The sequence below is a fragment of the Nycticebus coucang genome, chromosome 4 (assembly GCF_027406575.1).
Source record: "Nycticebus coucang isolate mNycCou1 chromosome 4, mNycCou1.pri, whole genome shotgun sequence".
NCBI lineage: Eukaryota > Metazoa > Chordata > Mammalia > Primates > Lorisidae > Nycticebus > Nycticebus coucang.
This window is the reverse complement of record NC_069783.1, coordinates 60,318,110-60,340,448: the sequence shown is the minus strand read 5'-3', so window position 1 is coordinate 60,340,448 and position 22,339 is coordinate 60,318,110. Positions and strand designations below refer to the sequence as shown.

General features: G+C 41.3%; 1 protein-coding gene across 6 annotated transcripts in view; it reads left to right on the top strand.

Annotated features, from left to right (window-relative positions):
- The first annotated feature begins 986 nt into the window (after positions 1 to 986).
- The window catches only part of FAM161A (FAM161 centrosomal protein A), a 32,858-nt gene continuing 11,505 nt past the window's right edge, over positions 987 to 22,339 (top strand). For 4 of the 6 annotated variants that reach the window (XR_008379715.1, XM_053589863.1, XM_053589864.1 and 1 more), the window contains exons 1-5: positions 987 to 1,219; positions 10,517 to 10,755; positions 13,457 to 14,611; positions 14,979 to 15,146; positions 17,876 to 17,975. Coding sequence is in view for 5 of the 6 variants with exons in the window: in XM_053589863.1 (XP_053445838.1) it covers positions 1,058 to 1,219; positions 10,517 to 10,755; positions 13,457 to 14,611; positions 14,979 to 15,146; positions 17,876 to 17,975 (1,824 nt within the window). In the remaining variant the exon portion in view is untranslated. Of the gene's footprint in view, positions 1,220 to 6,767; positions 6,864 to 10,516; positions 10,756 to 13,456; positions 14,612 to 14,978; positions 15,147 to 17,875; positions 17,976 to 22,339 lie in introns of all 6 variants that reach the window. The other 2 variants (XM_053589865.1, XM_053589866.1) reach the window with 2 other exon arrangements.

Genomic DNA, 22,339 nt, shown 5'->3' with positions numbered 1-22,339 from the left:
CTGAGATGATAAGGCCTATACAGTCTGGCCATTTCTGTTTATTATAGAACTCTAGAGCAATCTTTGTGCTGCACATTTGTAGTGCTTCAGCCTATGACCCTGTCTTGATTTGGGCTGTTGTGCTTATAAACCAAATCCCAAGAGGCACATGCAGCCACAGAAATAGTTGCAGGTGACTTGAAGTTGCTCCCCTGGTCACTTAGCTGTCTACATCTCAGGGGCTTCCGGTTCTGGCTTCTACTCAGCCCTGCCAACCGTACGTCCCAGCATGCGAAGCAAATGCTCAGCCATATCAAAGCACCCTGAAGCAAGTGGGGCAGTGGGGGATTTTGGAGGTGCTCAGACTCCAGACAGGCGAACAAGGAAGGTTTAGTAAGAAGGGCTTTTAGCTCTAAACTAAGATTTTAGATGATGCATGCCACATACAGGGGTGGAGCCGGGAAGAGGTTAGAAGGGGGCCGGGAAGAATAGAGAGCGCTAAGCGAGGCCTCAGGAAGGAGGGGCTTAGGTAGCGGACGCCGAGTCTGCACCACGTCCGCTGCTTCGCGTGTCGTCACAGCCGCGCGGCGCGGGAGTAAGGCGCCGTTTGAAGCGCCCAAATCCCCGGTAGGAAGAGATGATGGGGGTTAGTTGAAGATGGGTGTGTCTGTGGTCATTCTTGGGTCCCGTCGCTCTCATGCTGATAACACGGAGTTAACACTACCTGCATTGTCACTAGTGGAAGTTAACTTGCGTTAATAAAAACGTGCTCTTCACAAAACGAGTTTCATTAATATAATGTGAGAAGTCGGTGTTTAGTCTGTTAGACGCAAAGGAGGAGAATAGGTGCCTCACCATTTTAAACCAGCGAATACCGACTCCCACGATCTAGTAAGCACCGACTAGAGGCTCTGCCAGCGTGCGAGGATATTTGGTTCCTCGCGGCCCCTGTAGCGTCACTAGTTACCGCGCCCCTAGCAACCGCTCTTTCCTGGGAAGGAGCTGCGAAGTCGCCAGAGGCCGCGCCAGCTTGCCCGCCTCAGGCCGGCGCGGGCGCAGAGGCCTCGGAGGCGGGGTAATGGCTGCTTTGCACCACGCAGCGAAGCTGGCGGCCTCCAATTTCCACACCCCGGTCAATCCCAACACCGGAGCGCGGGTCTCCCTGTACGAACCTGTAGACCCTTTACTGACCCTGGCGGCGGCGGCGGACTCCTTGGAGGAGGAAGAAAAGGAGAATGGGGTACAGTCGGATGGGGCGCCGGTAATGCCGGGGCGGGACGTGGGCCGGGACCTGGCACGGTCTGGGTGCGGGCTAAGGGCAGCCTGGGGGATGTGGTGCCCTGTGCAGATACTCGGCTGTTGGGTGTACCTGGCCCACCACCTCTCTGCTCCCATGGGAAATATTAAAAATGGGCGTTGAAAAGTATTTTAATTTCTATCAAAGAAATTTTTGTAAAATTTTCTTACACAATATTTATATTACTGTATTTCCAGAGTATGCAAAGTAAAGAATTTTGCTCCCTCCTCTCTAGCATCTTTTGAGAATTTTTTTTTGTTTGTTTTGTTTTTTTGAGACAGAGTCTCACTATGTCGCCCTGGGGTAGAGTGCTGTGGCGTCACAGCTCACAGCAACCTCAAAGTCTTGGGTTCTATTGATCCTCTTGCCTCAGCCTCCGAAGTATCTGGGACTACAGGCGCCCACCACAATGCCTGGTTATTTTTAGAGACCAGGTCTGGCTCTGGCTCAGGCTGGTCTCAAACCTGTGAGCTTAGGCAGTACAGCCTCCCAGCCAGACTGCTAGGATTACCGGTGTGAGCCACCGCGCCCGACCTTTTTTTTTATTTTTTTATTCTTTTTTTATTCTTTTATGGGTTGCTCACTACCCCACAGTGAGCAACCCATAAAAATTTAGGTGAATCAGCTGTGCTATGAGATTTATCATCTTAAGGTCTTGGTTATTAGCAGATCTGAACACAATACATTACAGGTGCCTGTTTACCTAAAACCTTGAAACGTTCAGAGGATAGATCAGACACAGAATAAGCATCTAGAGAAGCAAATGACTGAAGTTTCATTGTTTTCTAAACAGCTCTTCAGGATGGAATGAGACAGCCTTTTCACTGGTCAATTTTCTTTTTTTTTTTTTTTTTTTGTAGAGACAGAGTCTCACTTTATGGCCCTCGGTAGAGTGCCGTGGCCTCACACAGCTCACAGCAACCTCCAGCTCCTGGGCTTAAGCGATTCTCTTGCCTCAGCCTCCCGAGTAGCTGGGACTACAGGCGCCCGCCACAACGCCCGGCTATTTTTTGGTTGCAGTTTGGCCGGGGCCGGGTTTGAACCCACCACCCTCGGTATATGGGGCCGGCGCCTCACCGACTGAGCCACAGGCGCCGCCCATCACTGGTCAATTTTCAATCTCAAATGTGTTGTGGACTCCAACTGTCCACCAGGTGGAGGGCAAGAGTCTACCACCGGCTCTATTTACCATAAGAACTTTGATTTTTTTTTTTTTTTCTTTTTTTTTCTTTGTAGAGACAGAGTCTCACTTTATGGCCCTCGGTAGAGTGCCGTGGCCTCACACAGCTCACAGCAACTTCCAACTCCTGGGCTTAAGCGAGTCTCTTGCCTCAGCCTCCCGAGTAGCTGGGACTACAGGCGCAAGAACTTTGATTTTAAACTAGCCATCTGCAGACCTAAACCTTATCTGTAGTTAAAATTTCTTAATACCCTATGTTTAAAATTTCTCAGATATCGGGAGGCTGAGGCAAGAGAATCGCTTAAGCCCACGAGTTGGAGGTTGCTGTGAGCTGTGTGAGGCCATGGCACTCTACCGAGGGCCATAAAGTGAGACCCTGTCTCTATAAAAAAAAAAAAAAATTCTCAGATAAAAAACATTATGATCTGGCGGCGCCTGTGGCTCAGTCGGTAAGGCGCCGGCCCCATATACCGAGGGTGGCGGGTTCAAACCCGGCCCCGGCTGAACTGCAACCAAAAAATAGCTGGGCGTTGTGGCGGGCGCCTGTAGTCCCAGCTACTCGGGAGGCTGAGGCAAGAGAATCGCTTAAGCCCAGGAGTTGGAGGTTGCTGTGAGCTGTATGATGCCACGGCACCCTACCTGAGGGCCATAAAGTGAGACTCTGTCTCTACAAAACAAAAAACAAACAAAAAAAAAACATTATGATCTAGGGCTAATTGAAGTCACTGGAAATTTTGGAATTCTAATCTCTTTACACTAAAATTATTGAGAAAATTTGTAACCCCTTTTATGGCCAATATTTCATCAACAAACGACTTAAGGTTACCCAGAGTAGGGCAGATGCAGACCCTGAACATTAACCAGAGCTGGAGTCCTAGGGCTGTTTTTTTTTGTTTGTTTTGTTTTTCATGATAGAGCTGTTCCTCAAAACAATTTGTAGTAGTCAACAAAGGAGGCAAAGTGATGGAGGAAAAAGATTTGAATGGAGGAAAGGGATTTGAGGTGCAGTATGGATCCATTCTCTGCCACTTGCTAGGTGAGGTTAGAATAGAACTTCCTTTTGTTTTTAAATTTCAGATTAATATGAGGGTACAAACCCTTAGGTTATATAATTTACACATGAAAGGTTAAAGTCAGAGTTGTAGCTGTGTCCTACACCCAGATAGTATGTCATATATCCACGCATTGTAGCTATTGGGTGGGAAGGTACTTGAACCCCCCTTATTGAATTTAATTGAGATTTTTTCTCTTGTATGGGTCTGTGATTGTTAATGTCCTAGTTTCAAATTGGTATTGAGTACATGTGATACTTGTTTTTCCAATCTTGTAATACTTAGGATAATGTTCTCCAAATCCATCTAAGTTGTTACAGAGGATCCAAAATCATCATCTATTTTATGGTTGAACAGTACCATACACATACCATAGTTTATTAATCCATTCATATGTTGTTGGGTGCTTGGGACAATTGTGAACTGAGCTCAGATGTAACTTCCTTAAATCTCAGTTTCCTTATCTGTGAAGGAACTATAATATTAAATTGTCTGTTCCCATCCTATCTGGCTGTTATGAGAACCAAATGAGAGAATGTGTTCTCTTCTAAAGAGCTAATTACTAATTTACATAAATTAGTAATAATTACAACAGTTATGAATGGGACTGTCATTTAAACTATTCCCCTAAAGCTTTGGCTTACTGTGGTGGAGGAGTCAGTCATTTCTGTGGCTGTGGTATAGTTCCAGAGTGACTATTAAATTGAAAATTTGTATTAGAAACTGTTACTATTTTCAGAGAGATCAGTTTATACAATGATCTAATTTGAAAAGAACAGAATCCTACAAAAAAACAAAGGGGGCCAAGCACGGTGGCACATGCCTATAGTCCTAGCTGTTGTAGTCCCAGCTACTTGGGAGGCTGAGACAGGAGAATTGCTTGAGCACAAGAGGTTGAGGTTGCTGTGAGCTAGGCTGAGGTCATGACACTTAAAGCCCCAGCAAGAGAGTGAGACTGTCTAAAATGAAAAAGAGAGAGAGAGCTAAGTCTTTTTTTTTTTGAGACAGAGCCTCAAGCTGTCGCCTTAGGTAGAGTGCCATGGCATCCTGCATCACAGCTCACAGCAACCTCCAACTCTTGGGCTCAAGCGATTCTCCCGCCTCAGCCTCCCGAGTAGCTGGGACTACAGGCGTCCGCCACAACACCTGCTATTTTTTGGTTGCAGCTGTCGTTGTTTGGTGGGCCTGGGCTGGATTCGAACCCGCCAGCTCAGGTGTATATGGCTGGCTCCTTAGCCACTTGAGCCACAGGCACCGAGCCGAGAGCTAAGTTTTATGAGTTTAAAACTGTTCTGAGACCAACACAAGTGAAAAATCCAAAAGTAAGCCTGAGTAAGCTGCATTTTAGTCCTGATAGGAGGAGGACACTGGGCCTGGGGAATAAGCACTACAAGGGCAGGCAAGAGTATGAAAGAGCCAGACTTCTTTCTTCACAGGTTGGGTTGGGTCTCCATCTTGATTTTTAAAGGCTAATTTTAGACAAGGTGGGTGGATTTGCCATCTGTAAAATGCAGTAAATGCCCATGTTGTACCCACCACAAAGATTGATTAGATAACCAACTCTTTCAATCCTTGGTTTTGCCAAAGTCAGACCACCTATTGCCCCTCCCCCCATGCCAGTACCATCCCCTTTCCCTGCCCTCCAGCACAACACACACCCATTGTAGGTTTCTCTGCCCTTACTGGGCGCTGATGTATGTTCCTTGAATCTAGCCATAGTCGGAGATGTCAGTTCACAGATCCTGTAATGTGGCTGATGATGACATGGGTAAAACAATACTCTATTATTGCAGGAAGACAAGGCCCAACGGAAAGAAAGGGTACCCAAACACCACATTTATAAGAGGAAGGGCTTTATTCACCAGCCAGGAGCTTACGACACAGAAGAATTCCAAATGGCCATGCTCCCCAATTGGCTTGGTCTTTCCCTTTGTATCAACAGTCAAAAAGTTCCACCCCCCAGGTACCGATGGGGGTACCAGTTTGAATCAAGCAGGAGATACTATTCCAGCCCCTACAGAACTACAGATTTCACAGAATTTGGAAATTTCCAAGTTCCAGGAAGTTAAGTTTACAAATTCCCAAGAGCTGGGCTGCGCCTGTGGCTCAGTGAGTAGGGCGCTGGCCCCATATGCCGAGGGTGGCGGGTTCAAACCCAGCCCCTGCCAAACTGCAACAAAAAAATAGCCGGGCGTTGTGGCGGGCGCCTGTAGTCCCAGCTGCTCTGGAGGCTGAGGAAGAGAATCGTGTAAGCCCAAGAGTTAGAGGTTGCTGTGAGCCGTGTGATGTCACGGCACTCTACCCGAGGGCGGTACAGTGAGACTCTGTCTCTCCAAAAAAAAAAAAAAAATTCCCAAGAGCTGAGTCACCATGGAGAGGACCCTGCAGGTGTATCCTTGTGGTCTCCTTGAGAAGACCTCACCTTTCCCGGGTATCCTCTCTCATTATAATTAACAGTTTAAAAATGTCATTGAATATTCTAAAGGGGTAAGCTTCTCTTTTTCAGCAAATGTCCATTTATTAAATCCTAGTCACTGATTGTCAATTCAGTAGTGAATGAAAGAGACATAGCTCACTCACACTCTCACAGAGCTTTCAGTGTGGTGGGGAAGGCAAACAAAAACTAACCAGTCAGGCCAGGCGTGGTGGCTCACGTCTGTAACCCCAGCACTCTGGAAGGCTGAGACAGGTGGATTGCCTGAGCCAGAGCAAGACCTCAACTCTTAAAAAAAATAGATTGGCATTGTGGTGGGCGCCTGTAGTCCCAGCTACTTGGGAGGCTGAGGCAAGAGAATTGCTTAAGCCCAGGAGTTGGAGGTTGCTGTGAGATGCCACAGCACTCTACCCAGGGTGACAGCTTGAGGCTCTGTCTTTAAAAAAAAAAAAAAAGGGCGGCGCCTGTGGCTCAGTGAGTAGGGCGCCGGCCCCATATGCCGAAAGTGGCGGGTTCAAACCCGGCCCCGGCCAAACTGCAACAGAAAAATAGCCGGGCGTTGTGGCGGGCGCCTGTGGTCCCAGCTGCTCGGGAGGCTGAGGCAAGAGAATCGCGTAAGCCCAAGAGTTAGAGGTTGCTGTGAGCCGTGTGACGCCACGGCACTCTACCCGACGGCGGTACAGTGAGACTCTGTCCCTACAAAAAAAAAAAAAAATCTGAGCAAATGACTGTAAAATGGGAAATGTTGGGAAAGAAATGAACAGACTACTATGATTTTAAAAAGAATTGGGAGAGAACCTACTTAAATGAGTTGTTAACATTTAGGTCCAGGCCTGATGCATGAGAAAGAACAGCCATTTGAAAAGTGGGAATGGGAAGAGCATTCCAGGCAGCAGGAACAACGTATGCGGAGGTTCTAAGGTAGGAAGAGAAAGAGCTTCCTGTGATTAAAAATCTGAAGGAAAGCCAGAGATAGAAAGGAGAGGAGGGGGAGAGTGGGAAGAGTGAGATTAGGGAGGTGAGCAGTGCCTTGTAGACCAAAGTAGGTGGTTTAGGTTTTATTGCCTGTATAGTGTGAGGTCATTGAAAGCTTTGAATAGATATGTTCTTATTTATGATTTTAAGAAGATCACTATCAGGGGCTTGTGGAGAATGATCAGAAGATTGAACAAAGCAGAAGTTAGGAGACAGATTAGGAGGTTGTTGCAGTAATTTATGTTCAGAGGCAGTGGCTTAGGTTTAAGAGTTCCAGGGCGATGGCAAGAGGCAGACAGATTTCTCTAGAATGGACAAGACTTACTATTGGATTGGATGTGAAGGCCAAGAGAGAAAAGGAAGAAATCAAGGATGCTTGTTCTCAGGTTTCTGGCTGGAATAGCTCCCTGGACGGTAATGCCATTTACTGAATTGGGGATAACTAGGAAAGGAATATGTTTGAGGGCTGGGGAGGAATCAAGGTTTCAGTTTGAACACGGTAATTTTTTATTTTTTTTAGAGACAGAGTTTCACTTTATCACCCTCGGTAGAGTGCCATGGCATCACAGCTCACAGCAACCTCCAACTCCTGGGTTTAGGCGATTCTCTTGCCTCAGCCTCCCAAGTAGTTGGGACTACAGGTGCCTGCCACAACACCCGGCTATTTTTTTGTTGCAATTTGGCCAGGGCTGGGTTTGAACCCACCGCCCTCGGTATGTGGGGCCGGCACCCTACTCACTGAGCCACAGGTGCTGCCCCATTTTTTTTTTTTTTTTAAAGAGACAGAGTCTCACTTTGTCACCCTCAGTAGAGTGCAGTGACATCACAGCTCACAGCAACCTCCAGCTCTTGGGCTTAGACAATTCTGTTGCCTCAGCCTCCCGAGTAGCTGGGACTACAGGTGCCCACCACAACAACCAGTTATTTTTTGTTGTTGCAGTTTGACCGGGGCTGGGTTTGAACCTGCCACCCTCAGTATATGGGGCTGGTGCCCTATTTACTGAGCCATAGGAGCTGCCCTGAATATAGTAAATTTAAGATGCCTATAAAAAACTCCCGAGATGCTGTGTCTATGAAATTGGAGTCCTGTAGCGTCTGGGCTGGTGCATTTTGAAACATCAGGAATGGGCCAGCTGCGGTGGCTCATGCCTATAATCCTACCACTCTGGGAGGCCAAGGTGGTGGATCACTTGAGCTCAGGAGTTCCAAACCAGACTGAGCAAAAGCAAGATCCTATCTCTACTAAAAATAGAAAAAACTAGCTGGGTGTTGTAGCAGGCGCCTAATACTCCTAGCTACTCGGGAAGCTGAGACAAGAGGATCACTTGAGCCCAAGAGTTTGAGGTTGCTGTGAGCTGTGCACAGCAGTCTACAGGGTGACTGAGTGAGACTCTGTCTCAAAAAATAAATAAATAAATAAATAAATAAAACAGCGGGAATGTATGAGATCACCTAGGGAACAAGTGCAGGGAAAGGAGAAAAGGCATAGTACAGAGCTGCCAAGAACCTTAGTATTCAACAGGTTCAATATCTGAAGGAAAAGGGGACAAAGGGATGATTGAGCAGCTACTGTTGCATACTCACAAGAATGCAGAGGTCCCACGTTGTTTTTAACCATGAAGCAAAGAGAGGGGCCATTTCATCCCTGAAAGAAGAGAAAAGGAGAAAACAGGCACAAAAGGAATAGTTATGTGGATGGGAAGTTAAGGGAACTTCCCTCTGATGGCTTCTGTTTTCTTAAAGAAATTAAAGGGTTATCAGTAAGTAGTTGGGGGGAGCGGGTGGCAATTGTTATAGGAGGAGGGGGAAGGTAGCAGAGTTGAGGAGTGGGAGAGATGTCCCCATATGCACAAAACATTTTCTTTTTTAAAAAGTTATATTTCACTTGTGGCAATAATACAGTAGTACGTGAACACATTCTCCTTTTAAAATAAAAATGTTACATATGAGGCATAGGCACTTTTAACCCTCTCCCCTAAAAAAATCTGGGTTCCCATTCTCTCCCCATTGGTCACCACTGCTTTAAAATTGATATATGTTTTATTCTTGGCTTTTTTCCATCTACTATATATATAATATTTAAACATATCATAGTATACTATAAATACAGATATGTAGTTCTGCAACTTGCTTTTTTTTTTTAATTTCTTTTTGCAACTTGCTTTTATCTTTTCTCATTTTATTGGCAGTTTACCCATGTTGGTATATATAGATCATTCCCTATAAAAACTTTCCAATGGAAAACATTTTTTAAAAGTAAAAAATCCCAGAATTGGAGATGCAACTGTATAGACTATAGTGAAAATAATTCTTCATGGGTGCTGAGTACTAATGAAGCAACAGGTGCTGGAAGGATTTATTATCTAAGTGGGTCAAGCCTGTCTAGGGAAGATTATCCACTAATCTAGAAGCTGCATTTATAGCATTCCACGAGAACCTAAACAACTGAAGGGAACAAATACTATTTTAGGCTCTTAGAAAAATAATGTCTATGGCCTAGGATTTTGATATAGTAAATATTTTCTGAGGGGAGATGAAGATGAAATTAGAATTGGTAGCCATTTATTAGCTATCCATCAGTTTTACATGAAGCGCTGAGCAGTATTAAGCGACAAATGCAGTGAATACTGTGCAAGATCAGTGCATAAGTATAAGTTACCAGGCGTACCACATTGCTTAAGAAGCTACTCATCCTTTTATGGCTTTTTCAAACAGTTCTTCCTGGTTCCAAATAAATTTGATTCTTTTGTATAAATGTTTGCTATAAGACCTTTTAAGAGGCTATGCAGGAAGCTGAGGCAAGAGAATCGCTCGAGCACAACAGTTTGAGGTTGCTGTGAGCTGTGACGCCATGGCACTCTACCCAGGGTGACAAAGTGAGACTGTCTCAAAACAAATACAAAAGACCTTTTAAGAGATATTTTAAGGGCGCCTGTAGTCCCAGTTGCTCGGGAGGCTGAGGCAAGAGAATCGCATAAGCCCAAGAGTTAGAGGTTGCTGTGAGCTGTGTGACATCATGGCACTCTACCTGAGGGCAGTACTGTGAGACTCTGTCTCTATAAAAAAAAAAAAAAAGATATTTTAAAAGAATGAATGAGAGTACATAAATGCATTTACCTAAAAACAATTCTTTGGAATGCTCTCTGTTTTAATTATAGTTTTTGGAACATAAGCCTTTTTCTTAGTACTCAGAATATAATTCTTTAGAGTGGCCAGTAGCCAGTATTTTTTTTTTTTTTTTTTTTGCATGATTCAGTCCTTTGGGAAGGAATAACTATTCTCTCCTGTTGGTGAAAACTTGTATTTTTTCAACTGTACATTCATTTGTTCACAAAATATTTATTGAACATCAGTTTGACTTTTGTTGGCTAATCTGGGAATCTAGCCATCTTTTATCAAGTGGATCAAATAGCATTTAATTTCTGGCAATTTGGTTTCGCACTCTCTTATTCTTAACATATCATAGGAGGAAATGTGCATAGCCCACATAACTTGTAATGTAACAAGGTAGACTCTCCGAGAAGCAGCATTCAGATTAGTGTCAACTTAATTTGTCTTTTAATTCCAAACACCACATAACAGATTTTTCCCCCCACCAGGCTGATTTTAACACCAACTTTTCTGGGGTGGATGAACATGCACCGATAAACTATGAGGACTTTGTAAACTTTTCTGATATTTTACAATCTAATGAAGACTATTTCAGGAAACTAGAAGAACTGAAGACTGCCCACATGCAAACTATGGAAAAATTAGAGAAAATGTACCAGGATAAATTAAATATAAAGGTACTTCAACCAGTAATCATCAAGGAAAATGGTCTTAGTAACTCTTCTAGGTAAGTTTGTACTCAATGTCATTTGTGGGACTGTAAAATAAAATGTATGCTTAAAAGTACAGTACAACACTGTTTCAGAATATTTTCTCTTAAATATTCCTTTGTATTAAGTGCATCACACAAAATATTTAATGATTTATCAGCTTTCTAGGTGACCTCTTTTTTTTTATTGTTAAATCATAGCTGTGTACATTAGTGCAATCAAGGGATACAGTGTGCTAGTTTCATATACAATCTGAAATATTCTCATCAAACTGTTCAATGTAGCCTTCATGGCATTTTCTTAGTTATTGTATGTAGACATTTGTATTCTGCATTTAGTAAGTTTCGCCTGTACCCATTCTAAGATGCACTGTAGGTGTGGCCCCACCCTAACCTCTCCCCTCCCTTCCCCTTCCTTGGCCCTTTCCTCATAGTCTTGTGCTATAGTTGGGTTATAGCCTTCATGTGAAAGCTATAATTTAGCTTCATAGTAGGGCTGAGTACTTTGGATACTTTTTCTTCCATTCCTGAGATACTTTGCTAAGAAGAATATGTTCCAGCTCCATCCATGTAAACATGAAAGAGGTAAAGTCTCCATCTTTCTTTAAGGCTACATAATATTCCATGGTGTACATGTACCACAATTTGCTAGTCCATTCATGGGTCGATGGGCACTTGGGCTTCTTCCATGACTTAGCAATTATGAATGACAATATAACAAAGACATCTGTACCAGAATGTTTATTGCAGCCCAATTCATAATTGCTAAGTGACCTCTGTTTTTCTTTTTGTTGTTTGTTTGTTTTTTTGAGACAGAGCCTCACTGTGTCACCCTCAGTAGAGTGCCGTGGCATCACAATACAGCTCATAGCAACCTCCAGCTCTTGGGCTTAAGCCATTCTCTTGCCTTAGCCTCCTACGTAGCTGGGACCACAAGCGCCCACCCCAGTGCTTGGCTACTTTTTGGTTGTAGTGGTCATTGTTGTTTGGCAGGCTCAGGCTGGATTCGAACCTGCCAGCTCCCATGTATGTGGCTGGCGTCCAAGCTGCTCAGCTGTAGGCACCAAGCCTGACCTCTGGTTTTGAGGGTCATTTACTCTTTTCTCCATGAGCTACCATTCATAGAACTTTAGAAATGTATCAAAATACTTAGTCTGGACCATTTTAAATGATGAATATTAAAGTTTTATTTTATTTTATGTATTTTTATTTTATTATTTTAGACAAAGTCTCACTTTATTGCCTTGGGTAGAGTAACTGTGGTGTTATCATAGCTCACAGTAACCTCAAACTCTTGGGTTCAAGCTATCCTCATGCCTCATCTTCCCAAGTGTGTGGGACTACATACTTACACCACAATGCCCAGCAAATTTTTCTATTTTTAATAGAGACAGGGTCTTGCTCTTGCTCAGGCTGTTCTCCAGCTCCTGAGCTCAAGCAATCTACCCACCTTAGCCTCTCAGAGTGCTAGGACTATAAACGTGAGCCACCTGGCCTGGCCACTTGTATCTTTCTTAAACTCAGGTGTGGCAGGTCACACTTGTAGCTGCTCAGTTACTAGTTAATTTGTCTTTCAAGTCCAAACACCACATAACAGATTTTTTTTTTTTTTTTTTTGTAGAGACAAAGTTTCACTTTATGGCCCTAGTTAGAGTGCCATGGCATCACATAGCTCACAGCAGCCTCCAACTCTTGGGCTTGAGCGATTCTCTTGCCTCAGCCTCCCAAGTAGCTGGGACTACAGGTGCCTGCCACAACACCCGGCTATTTTTTTTTTGTTTTTGTTTTTGCAATTCGGCCAGGGCCGGGTTTGAACCCGCCACCCTCGGTATATGGGGCCGGCACCCTACCGACTGAGCCACAGGTGCCACCCAACAGATTTTTATTTTACTACTCAAGAGTCTAAGGTGGGTGGATCACTTGAGCTCAGGTGTTGAGTGAGCTATGATCTTACTATTGCACACCAGCTTGGACAATGGAACAAGACCCTTGAGAAAAAAATAAATAAATAAAAAGAGAGATGACTGAAGAAAGGGAGTGGTCAGAGCTAAGACTGGAAAGGTAGGCAGGGGTCAGTCTTGAAGGTTTTATAGTTTAGACTTGACTTTGCAGCAGTGAAGAATTATTGAAAAATTTTAATAGGAGAGTGACATGATCAGAAACATGTTTTAGAATGACGACTCTGGAAAGAGTAAAGTTTAGACGTGAGTAGCCTCTGCCAGCTCAGGTTCCTGCCCTATAAAGTGAAAGAGTCAGGCCGGTGCCTGTGGCTCAGTGAGTAGGGCGCCGGCCCCATATGCCGAGGGTGGCGGGTTCAAACCCAGCCCCGGCCAAACTGCAACAACAACAACAAAAAATAGCCGGGCGTTGTGGCGGGCGCCTGTAGTCCCAGCTGCTCGGGAGGCTGAGGCAAGAGAATCGCGTAAACCCAAGAGTTAGAGGTTGCTGTGAGCCGTGTGACGCCACGGCACTCTTCCCGAGGGCAGTACAGTGAGACTCTTGTCTCTACAAAAAAAAAAAAAAGTGAAAGAGTCAGACTACACAATTTATAGGCATCTCCCAGCTCTATTCTAAATAAAAGTGGTAATTTCTATAAGCCCTCTCCAGATCCTTCTTCTACCTGATTATACCTTGACCTTAGAAATATTTAACTCTATCTTAATTTTTATATGTGGTCACATACAATTGAAAGTGTAACCTAACTATTCTTCTTACTTAGATCTGTATCAGAAAAGAACTCCTATCACCCCATCTCATTAATGGCATCGTATTCTGAACCTGACTTAGGCCGTTCTTCTTCCTCGTATATGTCTTCGTCTGAAGAGGAATTGCCTAACCTAGAAAAAGAGTATCCTGGGAAAAATGGAGTGATGACCTATGCTAAGGAGCTTATCAACAACATGTGGACAAACTTTTGTGTTGAAGATTATATTCACTGTAAAAATACTGACTTCCAATCAGCTGAAAAACCAAGGAAGAAAACAAAACAATGGGTGCCCATGATTACAGTACCTGAGCCTTTTCAAATGATGATTAGAGAACAGAAGAAAAAAGAAGAGGCCATGAAATCTAAACCAGAACTTGAAATGTTACATAAACAGCTCAAAAACCAAGAGGAAGATTCAGAGTGTAAAAAGATATTCCGAGCCAATCCGGTTCCTGCATCTGTGTTACTCCCCCTTTATCATGAGTTAGTCAAGCAAAATGAAGAGCGGAGGAGGTCTCAGAAGGAGAAAAGCAAAGCAGCTCTTTTAGCCTCACAAAAGCCATTTAAGTTTATTGCAAGGGAGGAACAGAAGCGAGCAGCGCAGGAAAAGCAGCTGAGAGACTGTTTTAAGAATAAAAAGAAAACAAATCGATTTAAAGCCAGACCCTTACCTCGATCTATTTATGGTTCAATTACTAATGACAAGGTAAAAGAAGAAGAACTTTATGGAAATAATAGGACATGGCTGAGAGCCCGAGAGCTTTCACAGAATTTGTCCCCTGTCCCTTGTAGGTCAGTTTGCCAACTCAGGGATCCCAAGAATCTGGAACAGGCCGTAAAATTGAAGTATAAAAGCAAGGGTAAGTACCAGACTCCTGATTTTGAAGACCTTCCTGAGAGATATCAGAAACTCCTCCCAGAACACAGATATTTGAAACTGTTAACAGTTGGTAAACCATTTGATCTTCGTGCATCTTCACGTGACTCTACTAAAAGAGATAAAATTTTGGCAGACATTGAAGCAGATGAAGAAATTTTAAAAGAAACTCGTTGGCCTTATTTGTCTCCAAGGCGAAAGTCACCAGTAAGAAGAACAAGTGCAAAGCCTTCCAGCTATAACCCTGCAAGGCCCACAGTATCTTCCAAAGGACGAGAGCAAGCCATAAGGTAAAGAAGTAGGAGACAATACAGACTGACTCATGGTTGCTGAATTAATGTTTATATTATAGCTCTGTTGAGTTTAGGTTGGTAAATTTGAAAATATTAAGAAATTATTGTATCTGTAAGATATTTTACTATAACCTAGAAAATTTTGCCAGAAGATAGTAAGCTAAGAAATGAATATGTTCTATTTCATAAGTCTTTGGGTATAGAACAGGTTATAGTCAACCTTGATATGATTTCTAATTTCACAAGTCAGATCCTTCTCAAAAGGTTGCCTTTTTCGACCTTTGAATTTATCCCCTGTTAAATCTTTGCTAAATAACATTCTCATTGGCTTGAAGTGAATTAAGCCTTAGTTTGTTGCCCTCAGGAGATCACTTGAGGAAAAGAAAATGTTGGAAGAAGAGAGAAATCGGATCCTAACTAAGCAGAAGCAAAGAATGAAAGAATTGCAGAAACTCCTAACAACCCGGGCTAAGGCTTATGACTCACATCAAAGTTTAGCTCAAGTGTCCAAATCCCAAGTAAAATATCTCAGGTATCATGAAAGAATCCTGAATCTCCAGACCACTGGTTTTCAATCTTCCTCCTTCCCTACCTCCCTCCTTCCTTCCTTCTTTCCCTTCTCTCTTTTTTTATCAGTGGATACCAAAATATGAACAAATTGAGAATGATATTAGTATTTTAGTTTTTAGATTCAAATTATTATCAGTTATTTACATTCAACACATATATATATTCACCTCATAGTGAGAACCAACATATGTACTCATATTCATTTCCATGGTAAAAACTGTAAACCTGTGTTGGACAGAAACATTTTCTTTTCTTTTCTTTTCTTTTTTTTTTTTTTGAGGCAGAATCTTCCTGTGTTTGTTGCCCTGGGTAGAGTGCCATGGTTCATAGCTCACAGCACCCTCAAACTCTTGAGCTCCACCAATCCTCTTGCCTTAGCCTCCGCAGTAGCTAGGACTACAGGTGCCTGCAACAACACCCAGTTAGTTTTTTTTTATTTTTAATAGAGATGAGGTCTCATTCTTGCTGGAGCTGTTCTCAAACTCCTCGAGGCAATCCACCGGCCTTGACCTCCCAGAGTGCCAGGATTACAGCCATGAGCCACTGTGTCCACCCAAGAAACATTTTCTATTTGGCCATAGTTAATAGCTGTAATCTTATTATCAGCATTTAAATCTTTTTCTTTGGCCAGGAGCAGTGGCTTAACACCTGTAATCCTAGCACTCTGGGAGGCTGAGGTGGGTGGATTGCCTGAGTTCACAGGTTTGACCAGCCTGAGTCAGAGTGGACCCCCTCTCTAAAAATAGCTGGGCATTGTGGCAGACACCTGTAGTCCCAGCTGCTTGAGAGGCTGAGGCCAGAGAGTCACTTTAGCTCAAGAGTTTGATGAAGGGGGACAAAGTGAGACTCTGTCTCAAAAAAATAATAATAATAATAAATAAATATTTTTCTTTATATTATTTTTGTTTTTTTTAATTAATTTTTTTTTTTTGAGACAGAGTCTTACTTTGTCACCCTTGGTAGAGTGCGGTGCCATCACAGCTCACGCAACCTCAAAGTCTTGGGCTTAAGCAATTCTCTTGCCTCAACCTCCCAAGTAGCTGGGACTACAGGTGCCCACCACAATGCCTGGCTATTTTTTTGTTACAGTTGTCATTGTTGCTTTAGCTGGCCTAGGCTGGGTTAGAACTCGCCAGCCTTGGTGTATGTGGCTGGTGCCCTACCCACTGAGCTACAGGCGCCACATATATTATTTTTGATTATATGATGAGTACAGTATTGGGGAAAATCTTTTTTTTTATTTCTCTTTAGGCACAGGACCAATGCAGAGTGAAATCTTAATTCACATAAGTAAAACTTTTTTTTTAAAATAACTTGCCATGTAATCTCAGAGTACTTTTCAATAATAAATAGAAATGTCAAAGAGCTTTGTTCTAAAGTATGCATAAAATCTGACAGCACAAATTAACACATTAAGATTAACAACAATCATACAATGTGTTCATTAACACTTGTGTTTATGTTTAGGTGCTATGTATTACATTTTGTTAATAGTTTCAAAATAAAAAATAAAAGTATTTGTAGGGTCCCTAAAACCCCTTCCTAGAACACTAGAATTCTCTGTACAAAGTTTGAAAACCAGTGTTCCAGATGTTGCACATAAAAATGTTTAAGTAGGAAAATATCTCCCCCAAAGCCAGGTAAGTAATATGATTTATTAATTTTTAATCTACTTTATAAGAACCAATATATATATATTTTCTCTTAATTACAATAAATATTCCTTTATAATATAGTATTAATTCATTGGGAAAGGGAGCTTTATTTGATGAACTTGAACAAAACATTCCCTAGAAATATACCATTTACCTTTAGGAAGTAAACTAGTGTTTTCATAACACCAACTTGTGTATAATTAAGGGCGGCGCCTGTGGCTCAAAGGAGTAGGGCCAGCTCCATATACCAGAGGCAGCGGGTTCAAACCTGGCCCTGGCCAAAAACAAAACAAAAAAAACTTGTATATAATTAAGCATAATTACCATTTTAAAATATATTTTCTCTAATCCATGAAATCTTACTACTTTGGTAGTATTCACATATCTTATATAGAGAAGACAGCTTAATTTAATTCATTACAGGACCTTTTCCAAAGAATATGTATACTTATGATAGATTAATGTATTTTGGTCTCTGTTCCTCTGAATATTTCCATGCTTCTGTTTTCTCCCTTGATTTACTCCTGTTGAATTAATTTTGCCTCTAACCTTTAAGATACTATTTTGGGAGAAAAAATAAGAGCAAAGTCATCTAGTTTTCAGAAGAAATTTCCTTAAAGAGAAGATACATAATTTGGACCAAAATTTTCTTCGTTTTATAACACTTACAAATGAAATGGGAGGGCCTTCATTTTTCAGGCCACTTTCAAGCCCATTAATACAACATGCCTCAAGGCAGTGGTTCTCAACCTGCCGCAACCCTTTAATAGAGTTCCTGTGGGTCACGCAACCCACAGGTTGAGAACTGCTGCCTTAAGGATTTTAGAAGTCAAAACATTCAAACTATTCCCAGGGCATAAAATGTGTGTTTTCAGAACCAAAATTTTTATTCTGCATTCCATGAATATTTACCAGTCTAGAAAATGAAGTAAACTATAAACTCTGCTCATAACTTTATCTAAGTTAAATGTTATATATGCAAATTCTTGTTTCTTAGATGACCTTTTAAAGTTCCATTATTTTTATTTAATTTTAGAAAAAGTGAAAAGGAAAGGATGAAAGAATATCGACGAGAACTAGAAGAAAGAGAAGAAAAATTAAAGCACAGGCCACTACTGTTTGAAAGAGTCGCTCAGGTTGTGTTTATTGGAATTTAAGAGCTATTGTCAACTTTTTCCCCTCACATCTCAGATACTAAATTTACAGTCCATTTTTCTTATGTGTTATATAATTATTGAGCTATATTATGTACATATTGTTGTCTGTGACATCTTCATCATATCAGCCAAGTAAGTAATTTTGCTTAAAATCTGAGTGTTGACTCTTGTTGATGAGGCTTGATAAAGAACATGCTGCCAATCCAATCATTCTTAAAATATTAGTTTCACAACTTGTTTTTAATGGCTGGCCTTTTTTTAGTACCAACTTGGTGAAATATTAAGGTGAGCCTTCATAATATCATTTGGAGTTCTTTGAAAAATTAAAAAAATGAAACAAAATGGCTATTGAATCAGATTTATGGTTTTTCTTTAAGTGAGTCTACGGTTTAATCTTCTGTGTAATTGCCAAAAGGACTTCCTATATGAAAAACAAACTGGCCTTACAGACAGTGGACCCTGAGATTACTAAATTTATACTCAGAGGCAGGCGCGGTGGCTCTCACTTGTAATCCTAGCACTCTGGGAGGCTGGTGTGGGAGGATCAATTAAGCTGAGGAGTACGAGATCAACCTGAGCAAGAGCAAGACACCATTTCTATAAAAAAATTTAGAAAAATTAGCCTAGCTGGGTGCAATTGGGCATGCTTATAGTCCCAGCTTCTCAGGAGGTTGAGACAGAAGAATCACCTGAGCCCAGGAGTTTGAGGTCGCAGCGAGCTGTGATGTTGCCACTTTACCAGTGCAACATAGGAGAATTTGTCTTAAAAAAAGAAAGAAAAAGAAAAAAATTTATACTCAGTTTTACAATTGAGTAAAACTGGAGATTTGTCAATTTCAGGTCATCTTCTCCTTTGTCCTCATAAGGGAGGGGTTTGTAAGGGTAACATTGTTTAGCAATAGACAGAATCACTGGCGGTTACAGGTGCTATGTTGTGAATGTCAAGCTATTACAACTGGGCAGTAGACAGGACGAGCAGGAGCACTTACCTGTGGCAGGTGAGCACCGTTATAGGTCTGTACTTGGCAGTTACTACTGAGGAAGTAGACATGGGTTATAGGTGAATGTGCACATTATAGTCTCTCAAAGTTATGTCATCTTTTTACTTACTGATTTGAGTATAATTTTATACATTATAATGCCTCTTTTTTTAAAGGGTGGATTTCTTTTAACATCTCAGTTTCAACTTTAGGGGAAAAAATCAATTTAAGCTGTTCTTTATTACACAACATAAATAATGGACTTTTCACTCAAAGATGTTTTCTCCAGCTCTATACTGCAAGCTCTGTGTCCACTTCTCTAGTGATCTCTACCTAGATTTTTCCACAGGCATCTTACATTCATCTTACCCCAACTAGATCCACCTCTTGATTTCCAACTGTGGTTGGGGACATAATTTAGATTATGGGAGCCATTTTCTCTCTCCATGACCTTCCCAACTGGTGATTGAGAGACTGGTCAAGTTTTCTTCCTTAGTAATTTTTGTATCTGCTCTTCACCATTCCTGATGGTGAAATGTGGGATGAAATCTCTATTATTTTTCTATCTGAGTTATTATGCTAGTTTGGTTTTTATGCCTTGTTCTTTGCTAAGACATTCATTATATCTTCACTTTGCCATTCCCATTCCCCTGCCAAAATGTTAACCCTGGGTAGGCAGTTAATAATCCTTGATAATAGGGGCAGTCATTAATTCTCATTGATTTCATTCATTCTGATTTTCAACAAATGGATATCAAGGGATCTTGTCATTAATTTTTCTAAACAGTACTATAAGGTATGTCTCCCCATATTACAGGTGAAGAAACTAAAGTTCAAAGAAGGTTAGTAACTCATAAGGTTAGTAAATGGAAGAACTAGGATTGTCCCCAAAATTGATCTGCTTCCACTCAACCTTAAGCTGTCTTGCTTCCTCCCAGAAAATAAAGTTACAATTCCTGGCATGGTCCACAGAATCCTTGGTGATCCCAGTTAACCTCTTTAGTCTCTCTACCACTGTACCTTTCCCACCCTGCCTCCTACCCCCATGTATATTCTTTACTTTCAGGACTTTCCAGACTACTGGATGACTAGTTTCAAACTTGAAGTCTATTGCCATTTTCTAACCATCCTTAGATGTTCTTCCTGTTTTTACCTAACTCCTGCTCTTTCCAGCCTGAGCATACAATCACTCCTTGCATTGTTTTCCCACCTTGGGTTGGGTGCCCTTTTCCTCTGTGTTCTTTTTCTAGCCTATGCCAACACAGTCTTTGCTCCTACTGCATTGTGTGGAAATTATTTGTGGAATGGGCTCTCTTCCCATCTAGCTAATTGATTTTAAAGGTTATCATCAAATCTTTGAATTCTCAGCAGCTAGCACCTAAGACAGTGTCTGAGGCAGCGGCAGTGTTAATAACGTATAAACATTTATTAAACCAAAACGGGATGATTATGATCAAATTAGCCAGTTAATGACTACATTTTCTTTCTGGGGTTAGCCCAGATTGAGAACACTATTCTGATGTGTTAGTGATGAGTATCTGCATTAATAAGTGGTTTTGTTATGCTATGAATTCCCACTGTTTTGAAGCACCAGAGAAAATGTGGCAAAATAAATGGCGTGTATGAAATTAAACCCATAAAGAAATTTTAAGTGTTGAAAACATGCATTTGTTTTATAGCTGATATTTCTCCCACTTTTGGGCCTCACATATGCTGTTCCCTTTGCCCATGGTACTTTTCTTTCCCCATGTACCTCCTAACTCCCATAAGGGCTTCTTACAAAGTAAGTGTTCAGTAATTATTAAATAAATGAAAGAATTAACTAGAAACTAAACTTCTGGCTATAAAATAAAAAGGTTTTTCTCTTCAAACTAGGTACTGAATATAGACAAACTTTTATCTTGTGTTATTTTAGTTTCTGGAAGAAACAGCTAATCTTTGTTGGAGAGTGATAGTAAAATAAAATAACCATACAGTTATGTTAACTGTTCCTTTTATTTCTTAGTCTTTATAGGTGCTCTTCATGGTAAAATGAAGGGGGGAGATATTTGTTCCAATTAGGAACAATAATATATCATTTACCTTGATGTAAAATATTAAAAGGTAATTAATTCTACATACAGAGTGAGTATGGCAGGGAATCACTATTGCTTTGGTTTTGTTAACATCAATTAGATGTTAACATTTTTGTTCTTGCAGTCTATTTTGCTTGTGAATATTCCTGCTAATTAATAGCTGTTATTTGATAAATTCACTTGCAACTATATGCATTGCCCATTTATAGGAGTTATTGCCCATTTAAAGTCCCCTAGCAGAGTATGTCTGTGATCCCTTAAAGAACAAATCATGTTGTCCTCTTTTCTTGGAGATCACAGAGTTTCTTAACGGAGTATATTAAATTGAATTTTAAACTAAATTCAGATGGGGGCTTATTAGCATTAGGTCTGATTAGTGTCTTTTGAGTCTCTTTTATATTTAATTTGCTTACATCAGAATATACTATTTTTAATGTTTTCAGAGTTAGGTCTGGGGTTTCTTTAATCTTTTCTTCTTTCTTCAGTACATACATCTCATTTTTTGCTCTGTTCTGCTTTTCAGCTTGCCAAGGCTTGTCTGTTGAGATTCACAGTCTCTGGATGCATTTTTACTTACTTTTCTGAAAATTGTTGTTATTTACAGTGGGTACAATTTAATAGCAGTTTAAGTCCTTTTTCAGTTTTTCAGAGTATCAAGAATTGCACTGTAATAGTTTTATTCATTGTTATCATTCTTTGCTATTTTTTGTTTCTCTGTGGAACACTGTGGTCTCTCATTATGCTGGAGTCCCCAGGTTAGGCAAATATTGGATATTTGCATTGCTGAAGTCAGGCTTCGGGCCACCTTCAGTCTCCGGGACTGTCACTAACCAGCACGACAGAGTGGAAAAGACCTGGGAAAAGGGTCAAGAGACTTGATCCTACCTCCCACTAGACTTAGACTTTAGGCAAACTATTTAACCTAGAGGGGATGGTGGTCTTAGTTTCCTAATTTATTAGGCTGGGTGCTCATCCCTTTGCATTACCTAATACCGACTGGTGCATCGGAATTGAGCCATTCCTAATCATCTTGCTTTAGTTGGAGATCTAAAGGGCAGTTCTTGGCCCTATACTAGTTCATTTCCATTCATAGAAGTTACGAGTAAACTAAGGTTAAGTGTGAACTCAGACACCTTGTGGCTCCATAAGACCTGTGGTCTCAGGAACTGTAATGACTTCTAACTATTCCAAGTATCAGAGGGTCATTACAACTGCAACAGACCCCAAAACCAGGAAATAACATTCCAGAGATTGGAACACAGTTCTAAATCCATATTCTTTTTGCCAT